At 64.0% G+C, this 12,221-nt stretch overlaps 2 protein-coding genes across 2 annotated transcripts; one reads left to right on the top strand and one right to left on the bottom strand.

Moving 5' to 3' along the window:
• Positions 1-2,086: 2,086 nt before the first annotated feature.
• Positions 2,087-5,018, bottom strand: CHLRE_02g079003v5 (uncharacterized protein). Its single transcript, XM_043059208.1, has 4 exons — positions 3,447-5,018; positions 3,065-3,234; positions 2,762-2,870; positions 2,087-2,523 (listed from the first exon to the last, which is right to left on the bottom strand). Exons 1-4 carry the CDS (start codon positions 4,500-4,502, stop codon positions 2,329-2,331), a joined length of 1,530 nt encoding a protein of 509 aa, XP_042926841.1. The 5' UTR covers positions 4,503-5,018; the 3' UTR covers positions 2,087-2,328.
• A 700-nt stretch (positions 5,019-5,718) lies between these two features.
• On the top strand, positions 5,719-10,690 carry CHLRE_02g079000v5 (uncharacterized protein). The gene is made up of 11 exons (XM_043059207.1): positions 5,719-5,946; positions 6,209-6,405; positions 6,657-6,738; positions 6,974-7,046; positions 7,304-7,441; positions 7,892-8,079; positions 8,285-8,364; positions 8,879-9,028; positions 9,402-9,589; positions 9,757-9,863; positions 10,107-10,690. Exons 2-11 carry the CDS (start codon positions 6,266-6,268, stop codon positions 10,263-10,265), a joined length of 1,305 nt encoding a protein of 434 aa, XP_042926840.1. The 5' UTR covers positions 5,719-5,946; positions 6,209-6,265; the 3' UTR covers positions 10,266-10,690.
• Positions 10,691-12,221: the final 1,531 nt, after the last annotated feature.

Here is a 12,221-nt window from a genome sequence, read left to right as displayed (position 1 = left end):
ATAGCAGCTGACATGTCACATATGCTTCCCGTATTATGACGCTGGCAGCCGGCCTGCGCCCGGTCGCACGCCGGGGCCGTGACTGGTTTACCGAGCGGCGGCGGCGGCGGTAGGTGATGCAGGCGGGTGCGTGAGAGGAAGGTGCACAGAGGGACGTGTGTACGTCGTACGGGCTTTATGTCGCGTCTTTTGCTGTCCTCTGTCTCTGCTGTATATCACAGCCTTGTCACACAGCCTTATGGCCCCTGTGGGCGCCGGTCTATGGCACAAGAGCGTCTGCTCGCCTGGCTGGGCGGCGCTCAGGGCCCCGCCATGGCGCCGCGGCCTGGGCTCCTGCGTGCTATGCCCTGCCGAGCGCGACTGCAGTGGCGGCTGCTGGTCTCATAGTGCAAGCTAGCTGGGAGCCCAAGGGCCGACTGTGCACGCGGCGGAGGGGCCGGGCGGGCCCCGGTGGCCCCGAGGTGGCGCGGCGAGGGTCGCCGGCGACGGCACGGCGTGGCACACCTGCGCCATGCGGCTGCTTGCCTGTGCGAGTATTTCATATTACATATATAATATGTATCTATGTTGTGTGTGGGGCAAGGGGCCTCGGGGCTGGTGCAATGAATTGTTTTCGCCTTTCCAGCGCGACCGACCCTCGCGCGAGCCACGCAAGGTCAGGCTAAAAGTCGCCACTTTCCTGGCGTCGGTTCCTCCATATCCCTATCAGCATATACGTCCATGTAAAAGACCGCAAACAAGATACCTTGAAGTGGGGGTAGGCCGACTCATTCCAAGATGCGGACCCGCCAACCATGCCGACATGCCCACACGCGAACCAGCGATGTGCGCCCTGCCCAGCCAGTATGCTGTAGTCATGCGTCTATGGTCACAAGCCGAGTCCAAGCAGGCTGGGGCATTTGTGGGGCCGTCACGCAGGCGCTGGGCCCGTCTATGGGCCCTGCGCAGGGAGGGGCTGCCGGGCGCCCGGCCACCGTGTGGTCAGGGCACCGCTAGTTATGTCGGGCTGAGTGCCGTGTTTGCATGCCACCTAGTGTAGCTTGACATAGCGGGGGCGGGGCAGGCGCGCTGCACAGCCTCCGGGGCACTTGTGCTACACATGCGATCAAGCGGGCATGCACGCCCAAACACCCACAAGCGCATGCACTCCTGCGTGCCCACAACCACATGCCCTGGACCCTCTGGTGCATAGCAGCTGACATGTCACATATGCTTCCCGTATTATGACGCTGGCAGCCGGCCTGCGCCCGGTCGCACGCCGGGGCCGTGACTGGTTTACCGAGCGGCGGCGGCGGCGGTAGGTGACGCAGGCGGGTGCGTGAGAGGAAGGTGCACAGAGGGACGTGTGTACGTCGTACGGGCTTTATGTCGCGTCTTTTGCTGTCCTCTGTCTCTGCTGTATATCACAGCCTTGTCACACAGCCTTATGGCCCCTGTGGGCGCCGGTCTATGGCACAAGAGCGTCTGCTCGCCTGGCTGGGCGGCGCTCAGGGCCCCGCCATGGCGCCGCGGCCTGGGCTCCTGCGTGCTATGCCCTGCCGAGCGCGACTGCAGTGGCGGCTGCTGGTCTCATAGTGCAAGCTAGCTGGGAGCCCAAGGGCCGACTGTGCACGCGGCGGAGGGGCCGGGCGGGCCCCGGTGGCCCCGAGGTGGCGCGGCGAGGGTCGCCGGCGACGGCACGGCGTGGCACACCTGCGCCATGCGGCTGCTTGCCTGTGCGAGTATTTCATATTACATATATAATATGTATCTATGTTGTGTGTGGGGCAAGTGGCCTCGGGGCTGGTGCAATGAATTGTTTTCGCCTTTCCAGCGCGACCGACCCTCGCGCGAGCCACGCAAGGTCAGGCTAAAAGTCGCCACTTTCCTGGCGTCGGTTCCTCCATATCCCTATCAGCATATACGTCCATGTAAAAGACCGCAAACAAGATACCTGAAGTGGGGGTAGGCCGACCGCAGCCGCAGCCTCATCTGGTTCGGTGGCAGCGGCGGCGCGGGAGGGCGATGACGTGTACATCTCCGCAATGCCGCCCGCCAGCACCGCCACCGACCTGCATGCGCATCGGCACGCTGAGTGTGTTATAGACTGCGTTGGTTATAATAGGGACCTGCTGACGCAGTTCAAGGGCCAGTGACGTGGAAGAACGATCACCCTGCTCTGTACCCCGGGGGCGCGCCGCCTGCAACGCCGTCGGCCTACTCTAGCTCTAGTAGGCTGTGTTATAGCACCTTCTTCCGACTGCAACATTACCGCACCAGCTGACTGCTATTGTGACACCGTGTAATACTGTACTGCACACGCAACAGCCCTCCCGGTTGCACATTCCATTACACGCCACGCCACGCCACGCCCGCCCACCCGCGGTGCCTCAGCAGCATGCGCGCGTTGTCCCGGCTGGCGGGCGCGGCCCCCAGCGCCGCCTTCATGTGGCGCCACAGCGGTATGTACCACAGCACCGAGGCCGCCAGGCTGTGCACGGGGAAGCCCGGCCACACGATGTTGGACAGGGAGATGCACAGGATCTGTGGGGGTGCGGCAGGTGGGGGTGCGGAAGGTGGGGGTGTGGCAGGTGGGGGTGAGGCGCGTGGTGAGGGCTGTGGGGGAGGGGTAATGGAATGGGACCCACGAAGCCCCCAGGGCCTGGGAGTGTTTTGGAGGTTGGCAGCCGTCTAACCCCGTCACCCTGTAGGCTATAGCACACGTGCACCCGGCCAGCGACCCTGCATGTACACACTTGCACACGCACACGCCCCCACCTACCTGCGACAGCGGGAAGGCGCCGTGCGGGCTGTTGACAAAGATGTGTGGGCGGTTGAAGTCGGGCAGTTGGTCGTAGGCGTAGCTGTAGTTGAAGTAGGCGCGCCACAGCCTGGGGCGGGGCGGGGCGGGGCAGGGGCGAGGAGGCAGCAGGGTTCGAGGCGGGCAGGGTTGGGGCGGGGGCGCAAGGCAAGAGGTCGGAAGCAGGTAGATACCCCGTACACGCAGGGCGCATTCCACACAAGCGAAGCCCATGGGGTTGGTCATCTCGCTCTAACCTCCACCCACCTCCACGCAGCCACCCACCTGAACAGTGCCGAGTCCAGCATGCCCTGCCGGATGTGCGGTGGGGCCGGCACCAGCAGGCTGCCCAGCGTCAGAGCCAGGGCGGCGGCGGCGGCGCGCGAGCCGGCAGCCGTGCCCAGCAACAACCCCAGCAGGATGTAGGGAAAGCCCACGTACAAACCCAGAGTCAGCTGCAATCGCGGCGGGAGGGAGGGCGCTAGTCAGGGTGGTCTCGGAGAGCCGGCTTAGACAATGGGGTGCGTGTAAGTCTGTCAGAGGCGAAGGAGCGTGGACTCAGGAAGATACGAGGACAAGCGTGTGCGCGTGCGCCGTGGGCCAACCGAACACATGTGGACATCCTTGTGCTGTAGCAAGTTCAGCAACGTGTCAATGTCACACCCACCTGGGCCAGCAGGCGATACGGCAGCGGCAGTACGTACGACGCCGACCGGCCGTCAGTGTACTGCCGTACGCCCGGCGGCGGCCGCGGCACCGGCGGATCCCGCGGGGTCATCACCACCAGCTTTGGCGGGCCCGGGCCCGGGCGGGGGCGCGGGGAATGCGCGGTGGCGGCAACAGTTGTGGTGGCGTTGATTGCAGTGGCGGTGGTAGTGGTGATGGTGGCAGTAGTGGCGGTTATGGGGGCGGCGCAGGCAGCGCCGCCATCGCGTGCTGGCGCTGCCGCTGCCTCCTTGCAGCCCTTGCCACTGCAGGTGCTGGTGCTGCCATTGCCGGTACTAGCAAACCCAGTGTCGCCGCTGAGGAATCCGCCACGGCTGCGACTGCGGCTGCTGCCACTGCTACTACCGCTCAGCCGACGGCCATCATCGCCACTTGCACCGTCGCTGCTGCACGAGCTGCTTGGTGGGACGGGGTGCGACTGCAGCCGCTGCAGGTGAAACGGCGACACATCCCCGTGATGGCGGGCATGCGACGACGATGGTGGCGACGGAGACGCAGGTGGGTCTTGGTGGAAGGGGGAAGGTGTTGCACCAATCATGTTGCTGGCGGCGGCCTCGTCGTGTTGTCGTGCACACGCACGCTCCGCCGCCGCTGCGGCACTGGCGGCGGCCACGCCTTCGGCCGCAGTGGCGGCAGCGACGGCGCTAGCCGTGGTGTGTGCGGCTGAAGTCGTAGCCGTGGCGCTGGCGGGGGTGGAGGCGCAGGAAGACCCGCCCGAGCCGGATGCGCCGAAGGCACTGACTACCAGCAGTGGCGCCAGCACTTCTGACAGCCGCCGCAGCGGCTGCCCGGAGGCCTCCTCGCCGTCGCCCAGCTTGCCGGCAGCGCCACCAGCAGGCGCACCGCCGCCGCTGCCTTCCCTGCTGCCGCGAGCCGCTACCTCCGCCTCCGCCTGTGCCTCTGACGCTGATGGCACGCCCGGCTGCGGCGCCAGTTGCTGCTGCCGCTCTTCTCCCAAGCCCTGTGACGGCTCGGGATCCTGGTGTCTGGCCACCATGGCTAGGCCGCAGGGAGCAGTTGCAGGTGTGAAGCCCTAGGCTACCTCAGCGGCCACCTATAGCGCGCGTGCGGTATGTTTCCGCGCAGCGCAAAGTGGGCCTAGCTGGCTAGCTGCTGCTGCTGGTGTCGTATCTTCCAGGCCTGGCCGCCGCCACCTGAACCCGTGTTTGGCTGGGCTGGCTGCGGGTAGAAAGCCCGGAGTCACCGCAGCTGTCAAGACGGGTGCCGTCACAGCTTTCACCGCGGTCAGCGGGTCAAGTCTTTTGCTGCTGACTGCTACAGCACCGGTTACTGTCACCGTGCTGCAAGGGATCAGGCGAAACAGCGAAGCGGCGAACCTGCGTTCGTTGCGAACAGCCGCGTGCGTGGCTCGAGAAGTTGTCGGGGCGCTTCTACGCGTTTTGTGCGCGAGCGAGTGCGAGTTAAGTAGCTTTCGGGCGCCTACTGCTTTGTGAGGAATGCGCATGGCGAGGCAAGCCGCGCCGGAAAATGGCGAGAAGCGCTCTCTCTCGGGGAGTTCCATCTTGGAGCGGACAAGGTTGGCGGGACGCGGATGGAGACGTTCGCCACCCGCACTTTTGGGTCACGTACTGGGTTGAAATCGAGAAATGAGACCGGATCAAGGGATCCCTGCAATCGGCAGATGGTGAGGTAGCTAGGCGGCCGCAGCGGCTCACCTTGCTCCGACCCACCGTACTCCGGCCGACCGTAACAAAACAAGCGCCCACGAGTTTTGTTTGTGTTTCGGCTTCCCAGAAGGACCAGGGAGAGGTGCAAGGGCTCTGGAAAGTACCAGGGGCAGTTGGGCCAGGTTGGGCGCGCGCTGCACCGAACCAGCTGTATCTGTGTTTCGAGGCATTGGCGGGGGGAGGGCAGGCACAGCATTGAAAGTTCCGAGAAGGCACAGCACAAAACTTTCGGGTGGCAGGTCGGCGCCCAGTTTGGACGGCACGAAACACTCTCAAGCGTGCCAGCCTGAGACTCCCAGACTCCCTGACTCCCAGTCCCCTCAATCCCAGTCCACGCAAGCTGTGCACTCCGCCACAGTGCCCTAGCGGTAACGTTCCCCGCACTTGAAGGAACGTTCCCCGCAGGAGGGCGTCCTACCTCGTGCGAAGGGCACCTGCATGATGACATTTCGCCCACAGCAATCAACCAAGGCATTGAAGCCAGCGTAGCTATTCAATGATCGAGTTCTTGTTAGCTCATACATATCTAATCTAGGCGACCTCTCTCCTGCTAAATATGAGCCGAAGTTGGAGTTAGGAGTAACCGCTTTGCAAGTCATTTCAATTTAGGCGTCTTACTTGGTGCCCGTAAATACAAATCATCATACTCGTCGAGTCGGCGCGCGAATACTTGCTTGTGTGCTGGGTTGGGCCAGCGGTTCGGTAACGTCGCCAAGCCAAGAGGAGCCCAAGTAGGGACCTTATGATGCATTAGTAAGTGGGTAATTAAAGTGTAGGACATATAGGGCCATTGGGAAGGCTGGCGGTTGCAGGGCGACCTTCTGCATGCCCACATGCAGCTTGCCACGAAGAGTCGCGCTCCCGCATTTGCATTGATTATGTTGCTGATCATACTAATAGTAACATCATATTATACATGTTAACTGTGCGTGGAAGCCTTTGGTCTCGCGCTCACCTCTGCCACGCTGACGCCTGACGCCAGCCCCGCCTCTTGTCACCTCGCCCTGCACCACAGCTGAACAACAGATTATCTCCCAGGTCCCACGCAACCTTCACGCAGCCAGCTGCTACAATGGCGGGCAGCCCTATTCCACGTGACCCGGTCTACATGACCTACATCACAAATCACAACACGCCGCTTGGGCCGGCAACCCCCGGTCGCAGCACCTCACCCTATCGACCCGCCACTGGCCTCACACATACCGACCTACAGTAAGTGCTAGCCCCCCTCACCCGACCGGCCCGCCAAATAATCCGCCGAATGCTCCAAGTGTGGTCGGGCTCAGCAGCAGCAGGACAAGGAGGCTTGTAGGGCTGCTGGCACGGGCTGCTGGGCTAGTGTGTTCCCGCGCGCGATGTGAGAGCGCGTATGCAGCGCATCGAGGCCTAGGTCGCCACATAGTGGCGCAGGTCGCGAGGGCGCGGCCCGGGCCTGCCTTCACACCCCTCCACCCGCCTCACAGGCTGCAGGGTGCCAAGGGCGTGTACTCCCACTTCCACCGCCCCTTCAACGACCACTCCCGCTACCTGGCAGTGGCGTCCGAGGTGCGCGACCTGACCTCACCTGCCCGCTTGCCATCCTCGCGCCTGCCTGCGTGCCCTCGTGCCTTTACCCTTGCCTGCTTGACACACACGCGCACCTGCTAACCTTACCCGCCTTGCTGCTTGTGTCCGGCTCTAGCACGCCACTTGCACCTCGCACCCACCTCATGCACGGACCCCTCCAATCATCCGCCATGCCACAAGCCTGCACACACACACACACTCTTCGCACAAACAGACCGACCGAGCTGCCTATCGTGACGCTCCCCGACTGGCGCCGCCGCCCTGGGATGGCAGCCCGCCCGGACAGGGTGCGTGTGGGGCAGGGGCGGAGGGCCGGGGGTGAGGGCGAGCAGGACGGCTCGGAGTGGGATAGGCCCGTGCTGCTAGCGGTCACAGAAGCGACACGACTGCATGGACCAACTTTGTATCACAGCTCCTGGACCGACACCGCTGGCATGCGCTACACCGTTGTCATTCGTTCCGCAGTCGTGCATGCTTACACAAGAACAAGGGTTGCATCAGTTGACCTCTGCCGTATGCCCCCATGTCCCCACCACCCCCGCAGACCGCTCCCAGCGGCCCTTCACGGCGCCTGGCAGCGGCCGCCGGTACGGCTCCCCAGGGGGCTACGCCGGTGCTGACGTGGGCGCGGCGGTGGACGTGGGGGAAGCAACCCTGCTCGACAACATGACCACACGCACAGGTGGGAGAGCGGCGGGGCAGCGGTGGGGCAGCGGTGGGGCAGTGGTGGGGGAGCGGTGGGGCAGTGGTGGGGGAGCGGTGGGGCAGTGGTGGGGGAGCGGTGGGGCAGTGGTGGGGGAGCGGTGGGGTAGCAGTGGGAGAGCGGCGGGGCAGCGGTGGGGCAGAGGCGGGGGAGTGGTGGGAGAGCGGTGGGGGAGCGGTGGGCAGGGGTGGGAGAGCGGTGGGCAGGAATACGAGTGTGTCAGGTGCCTAGATACTGAAGGGGACAAGAGCGGGTGGAGCAACAGGTCTGTCGCAGTGTGCGCGGTGATGCTTTGCATGGACTAGCGGCTGAACTGAGACGCACCCAGGTCCCATCCCACCACCCGGTTTCACCACCCGCTTCCCACACGCAACCACCCGCCCACTCCTCTTCCCCTCATCCCCACCCTCGCCACCCCCCCCCCCACAGGCGCGCCCTGCTACACCAGCGCCTCCCTGATCGAGGCGGATCTGGTCACCGGCACGCCGGTGCTTGAGGAGGTGGTGGCGACGGAGCGCGGCGGCCCAGAGGACTGGCGGCTGGCACGAGTGCAGACGTACTCGGTGCCGCCCTCGCGGACCGGGTACGGAGACGGCGGCGTGCGACCCTTCCACCAGGTAGGGCGCTAGCTGGAGATGGGTTTGCGGCGGCGCACGGGGTTTGGGAGGTCGTTTTCATTGCCATGCCTCTGAAGAGTGAGGATAAGAAGCAAGGCGGGGGTGGCAGGTTGGGGCATAAGGAAATCGGGTGGACACTGGGGCAAGCTGAACCCGAACGTGTGCCAAGCCCCCCGTGCCTCTCCCGGCTGTCGTGCGGCCTCAGGACTACCGGCACTACAAGTACTACGGCTTTGCGGGGCACGGCGCCAAGACCAGCTGGGCTCACAATCCCAAATACAACCGGTGAGATTGTTGTTTGTGTGTGTGGGGGGGGGGGGGGGAGCGCAGCGACAACGAGAGAATGTGCGAGAGCGCCAGCGAGAGTGAGGGAGGGTGAGCACGCGGAATGTGCAGCACGGTGTGTGCGTGCACCAGGGCGGGCTGGGTGGGGGCTGATCTGGATGTGCGCGGGTTTGGAGGGGTCGGCGGGGGCAGGACGAAGCTGACGAGCTGGCAGGGGCCAGGGAGGCAGGAGGGAGGCGGGCAACAGGCCATTGTGCCCGAGTTCGTGCGTCTGCAACAAGGCAAGGCGGTTTAGCGTGCCTGTAAACAAGTGAAACGGGCCCCTGCGGAAGTCTAGTACCGAAAACCATGGCAGCATAGCTAAATTGCATGGAGTAGTGGGTGGTAAAACGATGTAGAGGTGTTGTGTGTCCGTGCCACTACCGCCGCCGCTGACGCTTTCGCCGCCATCGCGCCGATCGCTGACCGCCGCCGCCGTGCATGCACAAACACACACAAACACACAAACGCACAGGACATATGCCGACATGTTCACAAGTAGCACCGACTCCACCTCGCCGGTGTCGTCTGTTGACTCGCCGCCCGCCCAGCCGCTCCAGCCCTACGTGGGGGGTCCCAAGCGGCCGCTCACACGGGCTGAGAAGGCGTTGGTCGGGCAGTTCAGGTGTGTGGCTGATGACGCGGGATGAATAGCTGTTTCCGTCATTTCGGTGAGGTGTCGGCTTTTAATTTTGTGCTGGTGGCGTTGATTACTGACCTGGTTGTATGCGCGACTATGGCAATAGGGAGCTTTGTGCCGGGGACGCATGTCCCTCTGCTGACGGGTTCTCTCCCCAGCTCAGTACCTCAGTAGTATAACCTAGCCCATCTTTGGATCCCCTAACAACCATCATGACTCCCTTGTGTCTCCTCCTACAAAACTCGTCATCTTTGTCGTCAACACGTTCTCTGACCTTCCTAACCCCTCCCACCCGCTGCCTCCCCTACTCCCTTTATCTCGCTCCTCGCGCTCCTGCCGCGTGTGGCCGCACATGCAGCTGGCACAGCTACGCGGCTGAGGGTGTTCCCGCGGACCCGCACGTGGCGGAGCTACTCACGGACGTGGCCACCGGCCGGCCCCCCAGCCCCGAGACCCTGCGGCGGCTCAAGGTGACGGGCCAGGCACGGCCGCGCTCGGCGGCGGCTGGGGCTGCGGCGAAGAGCATGACGCGAGCGGAGGTCATTGGTGAGCAGGGTGCTAAACTGCTGGGACTTTCCAACAGGGCATATGTTGTACAATTTGCACGATGAGGAGCCACCTCCACTCCTCTCAAGCACGCTGCCCGTCCGTCCACTCATGCACTCGCACCGCCTCTGTGTCTGCGCTCCGGCCCCCCGCGCACACACCTACAGAGCCCTTCAACGCCAAGGTGGACATAGAGGCGCGCCAGCCGCTGCCGCCCGACACGCCCATGTACGGCAACAACCGCGCAGCGCGGGTCACAACCTACAGGCAGATGGTGCGTGGGTCCCGTGGAGGAGGGGTTGGGGTTGAGAAGGGTTTGGTCCAAGTCGTGTAGTTGGGAAGGGGGTGCCGCGTAAGCATGGTGGGATATGGGTGAGCGTGTCTTGTCGGCACACTGGCAGATGCGCGCAGACCTAAGCGCAGACATCAACGCACTGCACGCGCCCAGCAACGCTGCACACTGTTGGATGCTTACCATGCTGTGCCGCCGTGTGCCCGCCTGCAAACACACGCACAGGCCAGCCCGTACGCGGGGGAGCTGAACCGCTCGCCCAACATGGGCTCCCAGAGCCCCTGGCACCAGCGCTACGGGCACTACAAGTACTCGGGCTTCGCGGGCAAGGGCGCCAGCAGCAGCTGGGCGCGCAACCCCAAGTACGCCCAGATGTACGACTGATGGGCGCGGGTGGCGGAGGGCGGCGATAGCGGGCAGCACGCTTGCGGTGGTTCTGTGCTGCGTGTGTCGACTGGGTAAGGGGAGCGATGTCTGGTGAAGGACGGAAGGCATACTGGCTGGGCAGGGCGCACATCGCTGGTTCGCGTGTGGGCATGTCGGCATGGTTGGCGGGTCCGCATCTTGGAATGAGTCGGCCTACCCCCACTTCAAGGTATCTTGTTTGCGGTCTTTTACATGGACGTATATGCTGATAGGGATATGGAGGAACCGACGCCAGGAAAGTGGCGACTTTTAGCCTGACCTTGCGTGGCTCGCGCGAGGGTCGGTCGCGCTGGAAAGGCGAAAACAATTCATTGCACCAGCCCCGAGGCCACTTGCCCCACACACAACATAGATACATATTATATATGTAATATGAAATACTCGCACAGGCAAGCAGCCGCATGGCGCAGGTGTGCCACGCCGTGCCGTCGCCGGCGACCCTCGCCGCGCCACCTCGGGGCCACCGGGGCCCGCCCGGCCCCTCCGCCGCGTGCACAGTCGGCCCTTGGGCTCCCAGCTAGCTTGCACTATGAGACCAGCAGCCGCCACTGCAGTCGCGCTCGACAGGGCATAGCACGCAGGAGCCCAGGCCGCGGCGCCATGGCGGGGCCCTGAGCGCCGCCCAGCCAGGCGAGCAGACGCTCTTGTGCCATAGACCGGCGCCCACAGGGGCCATAAGGCTGTGTGACAAGGCTGTGATATACAGCAGAGACAGAGGACAGCAAAAGACGCGACATAAAGCCCGTACGACGTACACACGTCCCTCTGTGCACCTTCCTCTCACGCACCCGCCTGCATCACCTACCGCCGCCGCCGCCGCTCGGTAAACCAGTCACGGCCCCGGCGTGCGACCGGGCGCAGGCCGGCTGCCAGCGTCATAATACGGGAAGCATATGTGACATGTCAGCTGCTATGCACCAGAGGGTCCAGGGCATGTGGTTGTGGGCACGCAGGAGTGCATGCGCTTGTGGGTGTTTGGGCGTGCATGCCCGCTTGATCGCATGTGTAGCACAAGTGCCCCGGAGGCTGTGCAGCGCGCCTGCCCCGCCCCCGCTATGTCAAGCTACACTAGGTGGCATGCAAACACGGCACTCAGCCCGACATAACTAGCGGTGCCCTGACCACACGGTGGCCGGGCGCCCGGCAGCCCCTCCCTGCGCAGGGCCCATAGACGGGCCCAGCGCCTGCGTGACGGCCCCACAAATGCCCCAGCCTGCTTGGACTCGGCTTGTGACCATAGACGTATGACTACAGCATACTGGCTGGGCAGGGCGCACATCGCTGGTTCGCGTGTGGGCATGTCGGCATGGTTGGCGGGTCCGCATCTTGGAATGAGTCGGCCTACCCCCACTTCAAGGTATCTTGTTTGCGGTCTTTTACATGGACGTATATGCTGATAGGGATATGGAGGAACCGACGCCAGGAAAGTGGCGACTTTTAGCCTGACCTTGCGTGGCTCGCGCGAGGGTCGGTCGCGCTGGAAAGGCGAAAACAATTCATTGCACCAGCCCCGAGGCCACTTGCCCCACACACAACATAGATACATATTATATATGTAATATGAAATACTCGCACAGGCAAGCAGCCGCATGGCGCAGGTGTGCCACGCCGTGCCGTCGCCGGCGACCCTCGCCGCGCCACCTCGGGGCCACCGGGGCCCGCCCGGCCCCTCCGCCGCGTGCACAGTCGGCCCTTGGGCTCCCAGCTAGCTTGCACTATGAGACCAGCAGCCGCCACTGCAGTTGCGCTCGGCAGGGCATAGCACGCAGGAGCCCAGGCCGCGGCGCCATGGCGGGGCCCTGAGCGCCGCCCAGCCAGGCGAGCAGACGCTCTTGTGCCATAGACCGGCGCCCACAGGGGCCATAAGGCTGTGTGACAAGGCTGTCTTTCCAGCACAGTGGCGATGAATCAGAT

The sequence above is a fragment of the Chlamydomonas reinhardtii genome, chromosome 2 (genome assembly GCF_000002595.2).
Source record: "Chlamydomonas reinhardtii strain CC-503 cw92 mt+ chromosome 2, whole genome shotgun sequence".
Taxonomy (NCBI): Eukaryota; Viridiplantae; Chlorophyta; class Chlorophyceae; order Chlamydomonadales; family Chlamydomonadaceae; genus Chlamydomonas; species Chlamydomonas reinhardtii.
This window is presented reverse-complemented; position numbering and strand designations above follow the sequence as displayed.

What these genes read in the sequence shown, in the direction of transcription:
- CHLRE_02g079003v5 (XM_043059208.1), bottom strand. Translation starts at nt 4,502, where the DNA reads ATGGTGGCCAGACACCAGGATCCCGAGCCGTCACAGGGCTTGGGAGAA. An exon ending in CTGGACTCGGCACTGTTCAG is followed by an intron (nt 2,871 to 3,064) that starts GTGGGTGGCTGC and finishes GCCCCGCCCCAG; the next exon opens with GCTGTGGCGCGCCTACTTCA. An exon ending in GCGCCTTCCCGCTGTCGCAG is followed by an intron (nt 2,524 to 2,761) that starts GTAGGTGGGGGC and finishes GCACCCCCACAG; the next exon opens with ATCCTGTGCATCTCCCTGTC.
- CHLRE_02g079000v5 (XM_043059207.1), top strand. Translation starts at nt 6,266, where the DNA reads ATGGCGGGCAGCCCTATTCCACGTGACCCGGTCTACATGACCTACATC. An exon ending in CTCACACATACCGACCTACA is followed by an intron (nt 6,406 to 6,656) that starts GTAAGTGCTAGC and finishes CCCGCCTCACAG; the next exon opens with GCTGCAGGGTGCCAAGGGCG. An exon ending in CAACATGACCACACGCACAG is followed by an intron (nt 7,442 to 7,891) that starts GTGGGAGAGCGG and finishes CCCCCCCCACAG; the next exon opens with GCGCGCCCTGCTACACCAGC.